The 16,051-nt window shown below is 40.3% G+C and overlaps 1 protein-coding gene across 1 annotated transcript in view; it reads right to left on the bottom strand.

Moving 5' to 3' along the window:
- Positions 1–16,051, bottom strand: part of cpt1a2b (carnitine palmitoyltransferase 1A2b) — a 28,125-nt gene continuing 12,074 nt past the window's right edge. The window contains exons 12-19 of the mRNA XM_070848694.1: positions 15,689–15,794; positions 12,943–13,059; positions 6,229–6,393; positions 3,533–3,661; positions 3,172–3,327; positions 2,395–2,508; positions 2,207–2,299; positions 1–721 (exon numbers count right to left, since the gene is read on the bottom strand). Coding sequence (XP_070704795.1) covers positions 593–721; positions 2,207–2,299; positions 2,395–2,508; positions 3,172–3,327; positions 3,533–3,661; positions 6,229–6,393; positions 12,943–13,059; positions 15,689–15,794 — 1,009 coding nt within the window. The 3' untranslated portion in view covers positions 1–592. The remainder of the gene's footprint in view (positions 722–2,206; positions 2,300–2,394; positions 2,509–3,171; positions 3,328–3,532; positions 3,662–6,228; positions 6,394–12,942; positions 13,060–15,688; positions 15,795–16,051) is intronic.

The raw sequence follows: 16,051 nt of genomic DNA, 5'->3' as shown, positions 1-16,051 counted from the left end.
ACTTCCAGTCCCATTTGATACATTAAATGAAATGACTATAAAAAAATATAATGGGGCTATTTTTTTTTCCGGAGGTCTTTGAGTGACTCTTTCCCTTCACTGAGATGCATTTCTGCTTCAGAGTTCTCTGCCTTGTTATGCCTCCTTTTTCCCTTAAGCTTTTCTGATCTTTAATTGATAATATAATTGTTCTGAACTGTCAGTGGGCTGAGCTGCACTGCCTCGCCTCACTGGGTCCGCTCACAAACTTAAAAAAAAAGTGTTTTGCTTTTATTGAGATTAAGAGCCTCTTAATGCTTACTGCTCATTTCCTTCTTAAATGATGACCTTTGCTCCCCCTTTCTTAAAAATCACCTATTGTAGGTTTCATATCCTCAGAAAAGTGGGTCTTAACATGGTGGCAGGTGGAAATAAACAGCACCTACCCTAAAGAAATTCCCTTTGATTTTACTCATCGAATTCATGTTTGCCAGTCGGACAAATGCTTCACATAACGGGTTCGAAAAAAAGTGGATTCTTTGCAGTTTCTACACACAGCTCAGATGTGTTGAGGGGAATATTTGTCCACACGGTGAGGTGCTTCCTGCCACATTTAGAGGAGCTTCTTGGGCTGAGGCTGGGTACTGCCTTTGGATGACAGGCAGGTTTTGGTGTCAGCAGAGAGGAGATTCATGAGGTCTTGGAGAGCTTTGCTTATCTGAGCTCCAAACCTGTGGGAGTCCTAAAACAGAGCAAAATCAAGTATTAAGAAGAGGGCGGCAAAAAAGGGAAGAGTAGCGAAAAATGATAATGCCTCAAAACCACAGGGAGAAAGAGGAAGAACAGGGAGAGTACTATAGCACTGCTGATATTGAATCAAATGCTGCCATTGCACTGCTCTGTATATATTGTAAATACTTTTACTAATTTTTGTACTGTGTATATATATATATATATATATATATATATATATATATATATATATATATATATATATATATATATATATATATATATATATATATATATATATATATATATATATATATATATATATATATATATATATATATATATATATATATATATATATCCCATAACATACCAACAAGACATAAATAGAAATATAAGAATATAAAGATAAGAAAAAAGAAATACACACACACACATAACTTTTTCTTATTTTTATATTCTTATATTTCTATTTATGTCTTGTTGGTATGTTGTATGGGAGAGGTCAGACGAAATCTCATTGTACTTTGCTGTATGATGACAATAAATCTGATTCTGATCTTTGTGACTAATACTGATATTTGACAGTTTAAAAACCAATGCAAGTATATCTGCAATGAGCTAATATCAGCTGATAAAACCACCCAGCCGTTAGATGAGTCTCGCTTGATTGAGTCCATTCATCAACGGAGGCCCATGACAAACATGAAACAGAACAGGGAAGTGAAAACAGACAGCGAAGCAGAGAAGTTTGTCCCGTCCTGTCATGTGCTGTGTGGTTTAAAAATGAATGGATGGTGACATGAAGATGGGGAAAATGAAGTGGAGTGAAGTGAAAATTCAAAGAAAACTGAACTTGATGTATATTGTCACAGCGCGTCAGAATTGTGAAATAATAGGGCCTAAAATCTTTCATACAGAACACAACTGCACAGTATTAAAAAAGTGACCTATCGTAGCATTGTTGCGAAGTTAGAGATTGATGAAGAGGCTTTGTTAGGCCTCTAACATGTTTTAAAGCTGCTTTGCAACTTTGCACAGAAAATGTAAATGAAAACAGACCACAAAGTTACAGATTGAGAAAAAAAAGTGAACACCCAGTATTTTAAAATGTGTTCAGACAATTTAAATATGGCCACCTCCCCTATCGTCACTGCAGCCATCAGGTCAGTTTTAACTCAATGGATATTCCTAGTCCAGTTAGAGTGAACATAGATAAAACTGCAGGGATGCTGGGGATTCACTTTACATCTTTGTCACAAATGTGCAGTCAGTATGATCGTTTCTACAGCAGATTCCTCAATGTTTTGGTTAAAACTTGTCTGTACAAAACGTCACTGGCAAAATGTCTTTGCTCTCCATCATTGCTGCTTGCTGCACCTTCAAACATGTTTTTCTTTCAAATTATGAAATCCCTCAGAGTTGTCATGTCAGTTGTGTTTTAATTTAACAATATCTTATCCAGACACACAGAAGTAACCAAGGCTTTACTCACAGTCTCACTGCAGGAATATTTGGAGGACACGTGGAAGTTGATCATATCCTCCCCTACGATGATGTATGAAACCCCATAACCATCATCAGCAACCTGTCACGACCACAGGGATCATATGAGGTTAGTGTATCACCTCACACACTGTTGACATTTGTTGTTACAAATAAAGGAAGGTGTGTGACACTCACAGGGCCGAACCCTCCGCCCAGTGAGATGTAATCGGGATGGTTCTTCAGGTCGAAAAGCTCCATCTGCTGAACTGGGGTCTGGCTGGTGGAGAGACGCCAAGGCTCCGACAAAACCTGGAATTTGAGCGGAGGAGGAGAATGAGGGGTATGAAGCAGCACATGTGAAGGTAGACCATCAGTGAATTATCAAACCATTCGGGCCTCTCTCTCTGTTTTCTAACTGTTGGTGGATTTTGTCAGGATTTCCTGGTTTTGCCATGAAAAAGAGAAGTCCCATAAATGCAATCTGTTGCATTTTGTACAAAGTACAGTACAGTGATTAGGTCTTAGACATTTGACAACTCTCAGAATCACTTTGTCGTCAGATAAATAAGTAAATCTGCGTTGTGACTGTTGCTGTAAGGTTTTTAGCAGCATGGCTCTATGGCAATGTTGGTTGGTCAGCGCACCACTTTGTGTAAAATTCAGCCTAAAGTTGTTGAGATATTTCAGTCTGGACCAGCCATTCATGTTTCCCCAGAGAATTCGGATGGATTGCTGTGAAATTAGCTACAGATATTCAAGCCAGAAAGGAGCACAGAAATGAGAGCAGAACAGCAGCTGCACAGACTGAATATGGTCACAATCTCTCGCTCCTCTTCCCAAGCACCCATGTGAAGTATGTTTTTACGGTCATTGAACTGCAGTTTCCCTCTGGGATTAATTCTCTTACTCTGAGTCTCTCTGTCTCTCTCTTCTCTCAGCAATCGCAGAAGTTCTACAAAAGCAAACGCTTACCTCTTTGAGGAAGGGTGACTCAACCCCCAAGTATTTGGACACCACATACAGACAGAAGAGGTGTCTGTCGATTCCAGCGCCTGTCATGGCCTTTCGGTAAAGGTCCTGGTGCCTCTCTGAAGCCATTCGGAACAGACGCCTGCATTGCTCCTCTGCCTGTCAACCCCAAATCACACTTATATCAATCACCTATAAATCATCCATAAACTTTACATTTACCACAAATACAGCACAAAACAGACAGTGAGCAAATAGGACATTAGTCCAATATTCGACTTGGCATTTTCCCTGTGAAAATATTATGACTTTAGTCTGCAGTTTGGACTTGAGAGAGAGCCAACATCACAGAACGTATCAGTACCTCTCCACCCTCTAGAGCTTTGACAAAGGCAGAACTCTCACTGGAGCAGGATCGCACAGTCTCTGTCCGGCCCTCCCTGAACAGACGGGTCATTGACGCCTCGTAAGTCAGACAGAAGCCACCGCGATCCTGGAGGAGGAGGAGAGACGAAGTTTGAGAGGGGAGAAGATAAAAGAGATGCAAGCATGCAGTCAGAGTTAAAGACATGGCAATAAGAATACTGTGGTCTAAAAACAAAGATGTATAAAAAAAGACAGCTGTTTAACCCTCCTGTCATGTTGCATTTTCAAATATTTGCAACCTCCACCTGCATGTTTATATCGCATAGATACTGTTTGGGTCATCATTTGTTATTATGACTTTTGACGGGACCCTTTAATGTTCACGTGGGAAAACTCCACCCACACTCCGTGGACACAGCAGGGGAGAGGCTAAACATTCTCTAAAGATTCTCTGCATTGGAGTCCTTACACTCTACAGCTACGTACAGTATACTCACTGTCAGATTACAAAATGAGCAGCAGAAGCAAACAGATGAGGTTCTGGAGGCGCTGGAACTCATCTTTGATCACGACAGTGAAATAGAGGAGGATGTGTCTGAAGATGAAGACCATCTTGAGGTCAATTCTGATGATTCTGATTATGAACCAGATGAGGAAATTGCTATTCCAATTCCTCCAAAAAATGTATTAAAAAAAAAGGTGAAATACAGTGGTCCTCATCCCCAAATAGCCAGGGCCTGCTAGTTTAGCAGTGAGTCAGCTTTTGAGCTGAATTAACGTGCCTAATTCAATACAGAAAATCATTCTCGAAATGACTAATCTAGAAGGGAGGTGTGTTTTTCAGGAGTGGAATGAGCTGGACGAAACACATTTACATGCGTATTTGGGGCTCCTCATCCTGGCTGGGGTATATAAATCGAAGGATGAATTGACTGCCAGTCTGTGGGATGCTATATTTCGAGCCACAATGTCTCTGGAGACTTTTCACATTATCTCCAGAGTAATCCGATTTGATAATCAAGAGACAAGGACTGGCAGTGTGGGCAGTATATTAGGACAGTGTGGGACAAGTGGGTAGAGCAACTTCCACTACTCTATAACCCAAGCCCTAATGTCACAGTGGATGAAAGGCTGGTGGCATTGAGAGGTTGCTGCCCATTTAGGCAATACATGCCTTTCAAACCAGAGAAATATGGCATAAAAATGTGGGCAGCATGTGATGCAAACACCAGCTATGCATTGAACATGCAGGTTTACACTGGACACTTGGAGGATGACTCATTTGTCTTGATTTTAAGTGAAGAGGTCAATTTGATGACAATTTTGAGGCGTCTAATCTTCATTTATCAACATCAACCCATGAAAAAGTTTGAACATGCATTTTTTAAGAAAAACGAGTGAATTATCTATGTGAGGTAAAGAACACTATTGCACTAAATATTGATGGAATTGTTAGTAATGGAGTTGGTAATGAGATATAAACAATGTTTATTAGGATGTTTTGGTTTTTGACAGCTTTTGGATAATCAAGCACATTGAGCCATGAACATCATTGCTGTTCCTGACAAATGAACATAACTGGAGGGTTAACACAAGCAAAGTTATTGTTTTGAATTGGAAAGGCAAGAACAACATGACCACACAGATCAGTACAAGAGTCTAAGGACACTGCTTTGATGACTGACAAAGAAACTAAAAAAGGCAGCAGATCTAGGAGCCAGAAAAGTCCAATCATGTTGGTTTAAAAAGAGGTGATTATGACCAAAACTTACTGTCTTGTACAAGGCTATTTATTACCTAAATCAATATTTAACTCCCTTTACTTGTTAGACTCACGTACATCTGCAAGTCATTAGATCCTGCAGCACTTTACTTTATTTTGGATGAATCTCTGGCAGTAAATGTCCCCACAACGGCTGCAAAATGGTGTAACATTGTGTCACTTTGTACTGCTCTCTAAATGAGGGATGGTAATAGTACAATTATTTGGCAGGTTAGCCAGAGAGGAGCTAAAACGGAGTATTTGGAAAGAGGTTGAAAATAGAGGTATACAGTATGCACATTATTAGAAAAATAATGTATTTGGAGGTCTCTCTAGAACATGTTTACATGCTGTAATGCTCCAAAAACACACCAGTATGAACCTGAAAATGGCCGTAATGTGTCTCCTCTAATATGCTTGGCATTTGCTTTGATATTGAGCAATGGTGGCTGCTGCTTGGTTTGGACAAGGGGGTGGACAATACACCAAACCATATAAAACCAAATAAATATATTTGGACTGTAAGAATATACTGCTGAAGTTAGTGAGTTCAAATGCAAAAGGGGGCTATATACACTCGAGGTACTCTCTTGCTCTAACATGAACCGTATGTAAGAGGGATATACAGACTCTACCACATCCATAAAATAATACATCTGATGGCCTTTGCAAAATACACAAAAAGGCCCAAAAGCTTGTCCACCCTGAGCCCTATTATTACACATTTTGAGATCATAATGACTGGGGCAGTAGATTGCTTCCTCCAGCAGCCAAGAATGGGCAACGAACAAGCTACAATGGCTGTAATGTAATTGTTTTACTATGTTTCTCGAGTGGAATGCAATAAATAATAATGCCATAAAATACACACCTCTCCAACTCCACTCCACATTTGTTTGTGTTTCGTAAGTGTGTGCCTGTCAAAGTGTTACCCTGTAGTATGCCAGCTGTAAGCCGATCTGTATGAAGGCATCTGGGCTGATGCGCAGCTTCTTGATTCGCCCTTTTCCGAACTCTCTGAAGGGAAACACATGGCAGTCCACATCATCTGCAACTGCCTGGGCAACAGCCAAGGAGCTGTAGACCTGAGCCTTGACCTGGCAGACAGAGAAAGAGAGACTGAAAAAAACCTGGAACAAAAGGTCATTCTTCCATTTTTGTCGTAAGTAAGCAAGTTCACCCTGCTTTTTATAAAAGAATCAATTCAATCATGTATTAAAGCATGAGACATCATTCTGAACACTGTCTGACCAAACATCTGTCTGAATGCAGTTATTTTTTTGTTACGCTTGACTTGTCATGGCTTAGAACTGCTGCCAAGACCCAAATCTGGACTGCCATAAACCTTCATGTTGCGGGGTTGTGACCCCATTGAGTTTCAAATTCAGATTCAGTTCTTGGACACTGGGGCTAGTTTTAGCACACAAACATACTTACATAAGTGTGTTCCCAAATGAACCTGCCGGAGTAGCTGGGAGCACAAACACGAACTTCCTGACATGAATTTTGATAGGGAGGTGCCAATATAAACAGGGAAGAAGAAAGGCGCCTTCACTGATGTACACCATGAAATTACTTTCGGTTGGCTGTGTGTGTGTGCCAAGTTAACTTTTTAATGTAATCAATTAGAATTATTTATAAGCTATCAGATACATTAAAACATACAAGATCGATGACAATTTCTAACCTAGAGGCACAGTACACAAACAACACACACGGACATGATGACTTTCTGTAAAATGCACGTCCATGTTAGCAGAGAAATATGAGCCAGTGTAAACAGAATCTGAGCCAAGTTTATTCATTTAAAGCTTACTGAAACCTTTTTGGACAACCTCAATCATGTGGTTTTGGCCAGCGTATCCTACACAGGTACTATTTTTAAATGTAAAGCAGCTTGAGGACAAATCTGATGCAACGTCCTATCAGTTATGAGCTATTGAATTTAACTCCAGGGGATTTACTCTCTGTTAGGTCTATGTGGGTGTCAAGCTTTGCAAGAAAAAGAACTGAGAAAAAAAAAAAAAAAACTGTACTCTGGCCTTCCTCTTTATTAGCAAGTCCTTCTGATGATTTTTACCAGTATGGACACAAGAGAGGTTTAAAACAAAGAATTCTGTCAAATAAATAAACTACTTGGACTACAATGTGTCTTTTACTGAAGATCAAGAACTATGTAGACAGCATACAGCTTTAAACACCTAGAGCAAGTAAGTTTTTTATAATTCCACTCAAGTCTCCTCAGTGGCATTTTTGAAAAGCACATTCTAATATGTTACTTGTTAAGAAACTCCTGTTGCATGCTTCAGGCAGACATTACATTTAGACACATTCCCGAACAGGCAAAAACGATAATCATTAAATGTGGGAGGGACAAAAAACTAAATGGTAAGGCATCAATTTAATCTTTCCTTCCTTTCTATTCATTCTTTCTCTTTCTGTTTCTGTTTCGATATATGTAATAAGACCCCCTCTTTTCAATTTTGAGAACGCTAGATGAGCTATTCAGCTCATTTAGTACCTTCCCACAAATGCACTGCTGGGGCATTTGCCAGAGGAGCTGTATGAGAGAATGCAAATGGACTTGTAAGCTCGCTAGTACTAAGTCTATGCGATAGGAACAGCTCTGTTGATGTTTTTCTGTAACTGGGGTAAAATACAAACATCTTTACACTTCTCTCCACTCTTTCATTGATATTACGGATATGTAAAAAATAAGTGTAATATTGATAAATGCAAAAACAGTCATTATGGATGAGTCAGTAGTCTCCTCCGTAACAAAACTTTACAGTATTTTACTGTACTTTTTGTGTCATGTCCTGCCTCCTGAGGACGATCTCCTATTCTCTGCTACATGTGTGAAAAAGCGATTCCGGAGAATGTCCGAACCCACTTCTCCAGACACTCCGGAGTTCATATGAGAAACGGTTTAAGCATCTACAGCATATATGTCAAACTCAAGGCCTGTGGGCCACATCCGGCCCACGATACAATTATATCCGGCCCGCGAGATAATTTCATGTGACTATTAAGAATGGCCGTAAACAGGACTCCAACCTCTAATACTACAAATCCCACAATGCACTGAACAGCTGCCACGCTAGTCAGGACCCGTGCAGCAGCCCCTCCTCCTGCAGGTATAATGACACACCGATCAGCAGATCAATGCCTCGATCAGCGATGTTACAGCGACACTTATGGCACGTTTCCACTAGTACCTACTCAGCTCTACTCGGCGTAGGTACGGAGTAGGTACTAGTGGAAACGCGCCATTAAGCTAGCCCCCCCCAAAATAAATGGCTAAACGAAAAGTGGACTTTGAGAACAGAGACTTTCAAAGCAGGTGGGGGGCCGAGTTTTACCTGTTTGTCGATATCGGAGGTAAACCTGTGTGTCTTGTTTGTGGAGCTGATGTGGCCATAATTAAAGAATATAAATATAAGACGACACTATGAGACAAAACATGAGGATAGTACAAAAAAAAAAAAATTATTTAAATTCTATTTATTTTATTGAGGAAAAGTTGTTTGTAGTTTGGCTGTTTACATTCATATTTCTGGATAAAATATTATTATATTATATTATATACTATAATAAAAGAGTCACTTTTAGAGTCTTCACTAAATGTTGAGCCCGTTTGGCCCGCGACTTAGACCATGTTTTAAATTTTGGCCCTTTCTTTGATTGACCACCCCTGATCTACAGCAACTCAGTGAGACTGTAAGCTAAATGCTAACATGCATAAGTGACAGTGCCAACATGCTGATGCAGGTATTATGTTTACCATGTTCGCCCTCTTACTTTAGTGCTAGTTTAGCTGAGGCTGATGGGAATGTCATCACTTTTACAGTGCTGGACAAACTGGGATATATATCAAGCTATCTATGCATATAAGCCTCTAGTACCACAGTCAAAAAAGCAATCACACTTGAATCATAATCAATTTGGGTTACAACCTTTCATTCAATCCAAAAGGATCTATCATCTGTAACCTGCAAATCTATTTTCTCTCCTTATTTTGCAGATGAGTTCTAGTCCAAGCCATGCCACTCTCGCTTTTGTCCCCTTTCCACATGGGACTGACTTATCATCCAGTGAATGCAGAGCTGCTACTCAGCCCGACAGCAGTCCAGATGATTCAAGGAGCTCAGTGCTCCTGAGGTAAGGCCACTTTGCTGGTGCACAGAGGATGGAGTCTGAGATCTCTACAGCGTAGCCATTTCAAAACTACTTTTGTGCTTGAATGAGATGCTTCACATGCAACTTCAGCCCCACTGGACCATGCGATTTAGGAAAAGTACCCACAAGGAAGTGACGCTTCTTTTATCGCATATACACTTTCTGTGTAGGTTTAACACTGTAGAGAATAAAAGGCAAAAGGGTGAGGGCATGTTTAGAGAAAGTCACACGTAATACAAACACTGCAAATCAATAAGTGGCTGAGTAAAGAGAGAGCAGTGAATGGGCTATTAATCAAAATGGAACTAGTCTTCATTATGCTAAAAGGTCTGTTTCCATTCCATTTGCTTTTGCAGTTGACGTTTCAAATATGAAACCAACTGTGGGGAAAATCCCTGCCCCCCCCCCCCCACACACACACACACACACACACACACACACAGCCTATGGGTCTGAATAGCTCACATACTGTAGCAGTGGGAACCACAGGACTTGTCATAGGAAACCACCTCACATCCTATCAGTGGCATTTGTTAACTCAATTAGGTCACTGGCATTTACACGGACAGACACTCTCACTGCACTGCTGACATGAGTGCATCGCAAGAAAATTATAATAATAAATAAACAATTAAGATTCAGTCAGATTGCATTGCTTTATCAAATACAAAATGAAACGTTGGTTTGAACAGGAACCAGGAAATAGCTTAAAGCTTACATCAATCTTTAGGACATTTTCAACTGACCTCTTGTAATGATGTTGAAAGAAAAATGTAAGCTTGTGCAGCTGTCAGGCACACAAGATGAAGTTGTAGCCTGTCTGAGCTATTAATTCAACGCCTGTAATGAATTCCCGCTTTAAAAAAAAAAAGAAAAAAGGAATCTGACCCTACAAACTAGAACAATGGCAAGAAAAGAATTGGCAGACTTTCTCAATGACGAGTTTAGCAATAATCAGCAACAAATCAGTAACACATTTGTGTTATGTCAAAGAAGTTTTACTGCAGCCGCTCTGACTGGATTTTGAAGTGAACTCTTAAAAACTGTACTGTGGCCCCGGAGCCTGCTGCCTTTGGCCAGTGTATTGTGTACTGTGTGTCCTGTGCCCTGCAGGCCCTTTGCTGTGAGAAGTTGTGGCATTAGGCCTCCTTTCTGGTGTTCCCATGCTACTTAAGCCTTATTTTTTGTATCTGAACCAATACTTAAATACTACTCAAACTGCAACTGTTGTTATTCACGTATGACAAGTGAGTCAACAAGTCCATAATGATCAGCACAATGTTCCCAGGGATTACTTTCACATCAGCACAAAAATGAGTTCCATCTTTTAATCAAGTCAATTAATCGATTGGCAGAAAATAAATCTACAACTATTTTTTTTTTTTTTTATCATTGATCAGTCATTCATCATGCAAAGGATTCTCCAATGCATCTGAGTTTCATCATGGTTGATTTAATATATTATCAATTAACATTTGATCCGGAACATTGATCAGACAAAACTAGAAGTTTGAAGATGCCCCACGTGAGATTCATGAGAAGTTCATGAGGACTTGCTGACATCTGGCCCGTCAGGCAGGAAGAAAGTTTACTATGGCTGTGATGAACCAACAGCACTGTTTGTCAGCAGCCTTAGTACTTTAACTAACCTCAATGACCATGATCAACTAAAAACACTATTTTCTTTAAGGTTTTTTGCCATAATTGTGAGTTACTATCTTATATTTAGGAATGTTGGAGGCCAGTAAAGCCCTTTGCCCTTTCCAGACTTTGCATGCAATACAATGTTTGTACAAATAACCACTGAAAATGCAATCCTCCAGAATGTATCAGTTTTCCAGGAAGTTCAGGCCCTTTGTTGGTGGGCACTCTGGTGGTCAATGTGTCTTACAGTTATGAGGGATTATCTCAACAACACAAGGTGTTTATCTTGGAACACCAGTCATGTAAAAGTGTTTGTTTGGTTTGGTAAGGCCCTCTGCATAACCGAGTAACTTATGTAACATAAATGGTACCATATTAGACAAAATAGTTTAAATGTCCTCCTACTATTTGGACCTCCTGTATGGTCAGAAAAACCTGGTATGGTGGGTGCACACCAAGTGCTGTGTACTTGATTCGTGTTCATGTCTGCTTGCATTGGGTCATTTCTGGGTAAGCTAGCAAAGCCGTGCCCTAAAAAGTTGTTGTGCAGACTCAGTTCCATGTACAAAAGGTGTGAGACCAAATATACAAATTACAGGAAAACATGAGTAGCATATTCTGTATACCTTCCTACTTGACAAGCATGCAATAAACTGATACCTCATATGAACACATGTATTATTTGGTCTAGTTTTCCTAAATAAAAAGTGCTGACTAATTGCCGTGCCTTGGTATCCCTGATCCATCACAGCTGTGTGTTCCTCCCTTCCGCCTCTAGACAGTCAACAAGTATTATTTCAGCAATAGCTTTGTCACAAAGGGTTCAGCTTTCTAAATGATGTCTTAACTGGAAGTCAGTTGAAACCAGGCTTTTAGTTCAACTGTGCACCATCTGAGAGAGAATTACTGATCACTATCTGCACCATGTTCTGGCATTTAGAACATTACTTTGATTTCCCTTGGGTAGGACACAATACAGCACAGTCAAAATGGATTAATCAAAAACTGCTATAACTCCGATCGTACTCAGCGTTGTATAGGGATCACTGTATTTCAGCCACAGCACAGTTTGGTTCAACACTGTGGACCCCATATATGGAAGTGGCCCACTATCAAAGCCATGCTGGCAGGGTCACGTGCTCATACTGCTCTCTGAACGAGTGCCATCACAAATGCTCAAGATATGAATCAGATTCTTTCGCAATGATGTGTTTTGATAGATATCGAGGGCACTGGTGCCAGTAGACATGGCTTGCATGGAGCCGTGATAAATATCATAAGATAGTCCTGGGCATGGTGAACATTTGATAGACTTTTTTTTTTTTTTTTTAAAGGTGCATCTTTTTTCTGTTTTTAACCTTATGTGGCTTTTTAAATCATTGATATTCATTCGTTGTCAGAAAAGTCTGCATGTATGATTACATCAGAAAGAAGATGACAAAGGGAAGGTCATTGCTCTATGTGGAGGATGCAGCTGCAGGTCATCCTGCAGGAGAGCAAAGACTGTTTTCTCTTCTCATCCCAGACAGTTTAAATATAAAATTACTACGGCCATGACATAATGTATTTAGTTAAGATACATCTGAACTGCTCAGCAGGGCCCCCAAAGTCTTCAGCCTGCTTGTATGGGCAAGGTACAAGTAAGACAATGAAAACTTTCAAGCAAGTTCATAACATCATGATATGATCACAACTGTGCTCATGGGGCCCATCTGGACCTTAGTGCATTGTAGTGACAAACACTGAGCGAGGGCGCAATGTTTGCACGCACGCGCACACGCACACGCACACGCACACGCACACGCACACGCACACGCACGTACCTCTGAGGGGATGTCCCAGACGAGCCTCTGGGGTAAGGGCAGTGAGCGGTCCACATCACCTTTACAGTGCCCGTCCTCAGTGTAGCCCAGCTGGAAGGCATCTGTGGCCAGGGTGTACTGGAGGAAGCAAGAGATCCGCTCATATCTGCATCCAAATACACACTAATACACTACACACCCTGAATTTAATTCATCAAAATTGATTACAAAAAGGATTTATTACTTAATTGCATTTAAATGTAAAAATCACAGAATTAATGTAGAAGACAAATGAAGTATACTAAAATGAAAATACGACTGTTTTATAGCATCTTTTTAACTTGACTCTCTCCTGTGAACCACAGATTTCAAATGAAACATGAAAAGAAGGCTATCAAAGCTGACTGGCAGCTTGAAAAGGATATTTCTTATCTGCACTAACAGAAACAATAACAAAACCCAGGCCTATATGTCAATAGGCCACTTAGATTTCAAAACCATCAAGGTCATCAGCAGTTTAGGAAACAATTAGATTATATGCACTAAAAGCACAACACCTCCATGGCGTATGACGTATCTCCATAGCAAAGACAGTGAGAGAAAAGCCACTCTAACATCTGTTGGGCTGCAGTTCTATCCAACATTCCTCTGAGAATTCAGGTTTCACTTGGAGGCTGAACAGCAATCAGGAGGCCGTGAGAACGGAGCTCCATGTCCAGATAGTATGGTAGAAGTATATACAAGTAAAGTAAATATAGAAGTATATACACTACTCACAAAAAGTTAGGGATATTCGACTTTCAGGTGAAATATATGGAAAATGTAAAAAGTTAATGCGACAGTGATATTATATCATGAAAGTAGGGCATTTAAGTAGTAGCATGCAATGGTAATTTCTTCATTTTAAACAATGTATTGAAAGAAAATCTAACAACAGTGGTGGGTATACCACAACAAAAAATTTTCAGTGTCTCAATAAATTGGGATGTGGCCAAAGGACGTCCACTCCTCTCCTTTCTGTGACTCTTCCAGTCACTCTGTATCACTGTTACAACCTGATGACACTCTGTGACCCTCTAAGCTCAGTGAACACCTCCGTCTGAGGACTTCCTGTTTGAAGGCTCGCAATGGCGAGGTGCTGTTGATCAATAGTTAGGTGTCGTCTTGGTCTCATGATGTCAGAATGTGAACAGCATGATGAGGAGGACTGTTTAAATACCAACTCTAACTGAAGCAGGAAATGTATTGGTCGATTCATGGATCAAACCTGTTGTGAATGTTGCTGTTAAGCTTCTTGTTAGAGAACAGCAACTTGTGCAAAAAGTACTGAAACACTGAACAGTTGGACATGAGCATTCAAAGGTTTAGAGAAGGTCACATTAAGTTCACCTGGAAAGTTTAGAATGCATTTTAGGTTCATCCTGAAATTTCACCTGAAAGCCGAATATCCCTAACTTTTTGGTTGCTCCGGCACATGGAAAGTACTTTACACATTACACATAAATGAACAGTATGGAGCAGGGGTGCCCAGGGGTGATCGACCGGTCAATCGCGGAGGTAGTGCCGGTAGATCACCGGACATTAAAAAAAAAATAAATAAAAAAAGTCGCGTCGCGACTTGATTGACGTACAGGGCGGCCTACGGGTCCCGGGAAGGGACATGCGCGGTCAAACGCGCTAGCTACTAGCTAGCCCTCGAATTTATATCTACTAAAGAAGGGATACTCTGGCATGGGGACCAGGATAGGAAGGGATATTTGACTTCATTCAGTGCAAGTCATCAGAGTAAAGCAGTGACCATAAATGTATTGAATGTTCCAGTTACTCTTGTCACTTGTGTGCAGTATTGATGGTTCCATCACTGTTTGTCACCTATGTGCATTACTGCTGTCAATTTTTATGTGTAATACCAAGGGTTACATTAGTCTCAGTTATGCAGTGTATGCCAACATATATTGTATATATGAAGTATACTCAGTATATATAGAACTAAATATATGTTTAGCATTTTTAATCTAGGTAGATAATTTTGACCTGGTCATTTCAAAAGTAGCTTGCGAGCCGAAAAAGTGTGGGCACCCCTGGTATAGAGGTTGCAACCTTGCTACTAGTGATGATAGGGATCCTTTGACCTTTGCATGCGATGCATTAAATTCCATTGATTGTACAAGTTCAAAAGATTCTGGAAAGTTCCACTCCCATCTAGAGAGGGGTGCTTCACCCCAGTGGGTGTTACTGTAGCATTCATGGTAGAGGCTCTGTGTGTGATTAGCGCTTCAGCAGGCCCACATGGTGCTTGGAAAATTAACACCTCGTTACCTTTCCATCACTAGCATAACACGCTATCAGCAGAGAACATATGCTACGCATGAGCATGAGTGTCATCAAGGCTCATGTCTTCTTCCCACACCCTGTACTATTTGAATCGCCTATTAAATTATGCATCCACGCACTTTAGGCGTTTTATTTTTTGTCAGAATCAATAGACTTTAGACTTTAGACTTCTTTATTTTATCCCCCATAGGGGGAAATTTTCGCTCAGCTATATTTTTCATATCTGAAATGAATAGCTGCCGTTGAAGACAGTTATATTGCTTTTACCAAGCCACTGTTACAAAGTCTTTTCAATGCCGCTGTTGATTATGGCATCACAAAAATATGCAGCTCACCAACTCCCACTTGGTCTGGTCAGCTGCCATTACAGACAGACTGTGGGGGATTAATAGTGAACAGACAAAAGTCTATTAAGAGAGACATACACACTAACCTCCCAAAGATGAGCTACTGTCGGTGCATCAGCCCAGGAGTGCTCTGCATTCAGTCCACTCTTGCCATTCTTGTAGATCACAATGGAGAAAGATTTATCAAACCACCTGAGGGACGAGGGGAGAAGACGGAGTTAAAAAGGAAACTGTAAAAAGGAGGGGATTCCTGCCATAATTACTTTTTGCCAGCATCTGGCATGATGTTTTTAATGTGCTGGTTTCTGGCTTGTTTTATGGTCTCTGAGATTGAGAAAAATATTTTTTTCTTCATCATCTGGGATGGTTGAAAGAACATTTTGTATCAGACATCATCAGACAAGTAGGTCACATGCCTGCCAACAGTATAAATATGTATACTAATATTT

Source organism: Pempheris klunzingeri, chromosome 17 (assembly GCF_042242105.1).
Source record: "Pempheris klunzingeri isolate RE-2024b chromosome 17, fPemKlu1.hap1, whole genome shotgun sequence".
Taxonomy (NCBI): domain Eukaryota; kingdom Metazoa; phylum Chordata; class Actinopteri; order Acropomatiformes; family Pempheridae; genus Pempheris; species Pempheris klunzingeri.
Note: the sequence above shows the minus strand (reverse complement) of the source record. Positions and strands in the feature narration are given on the sequence as shown.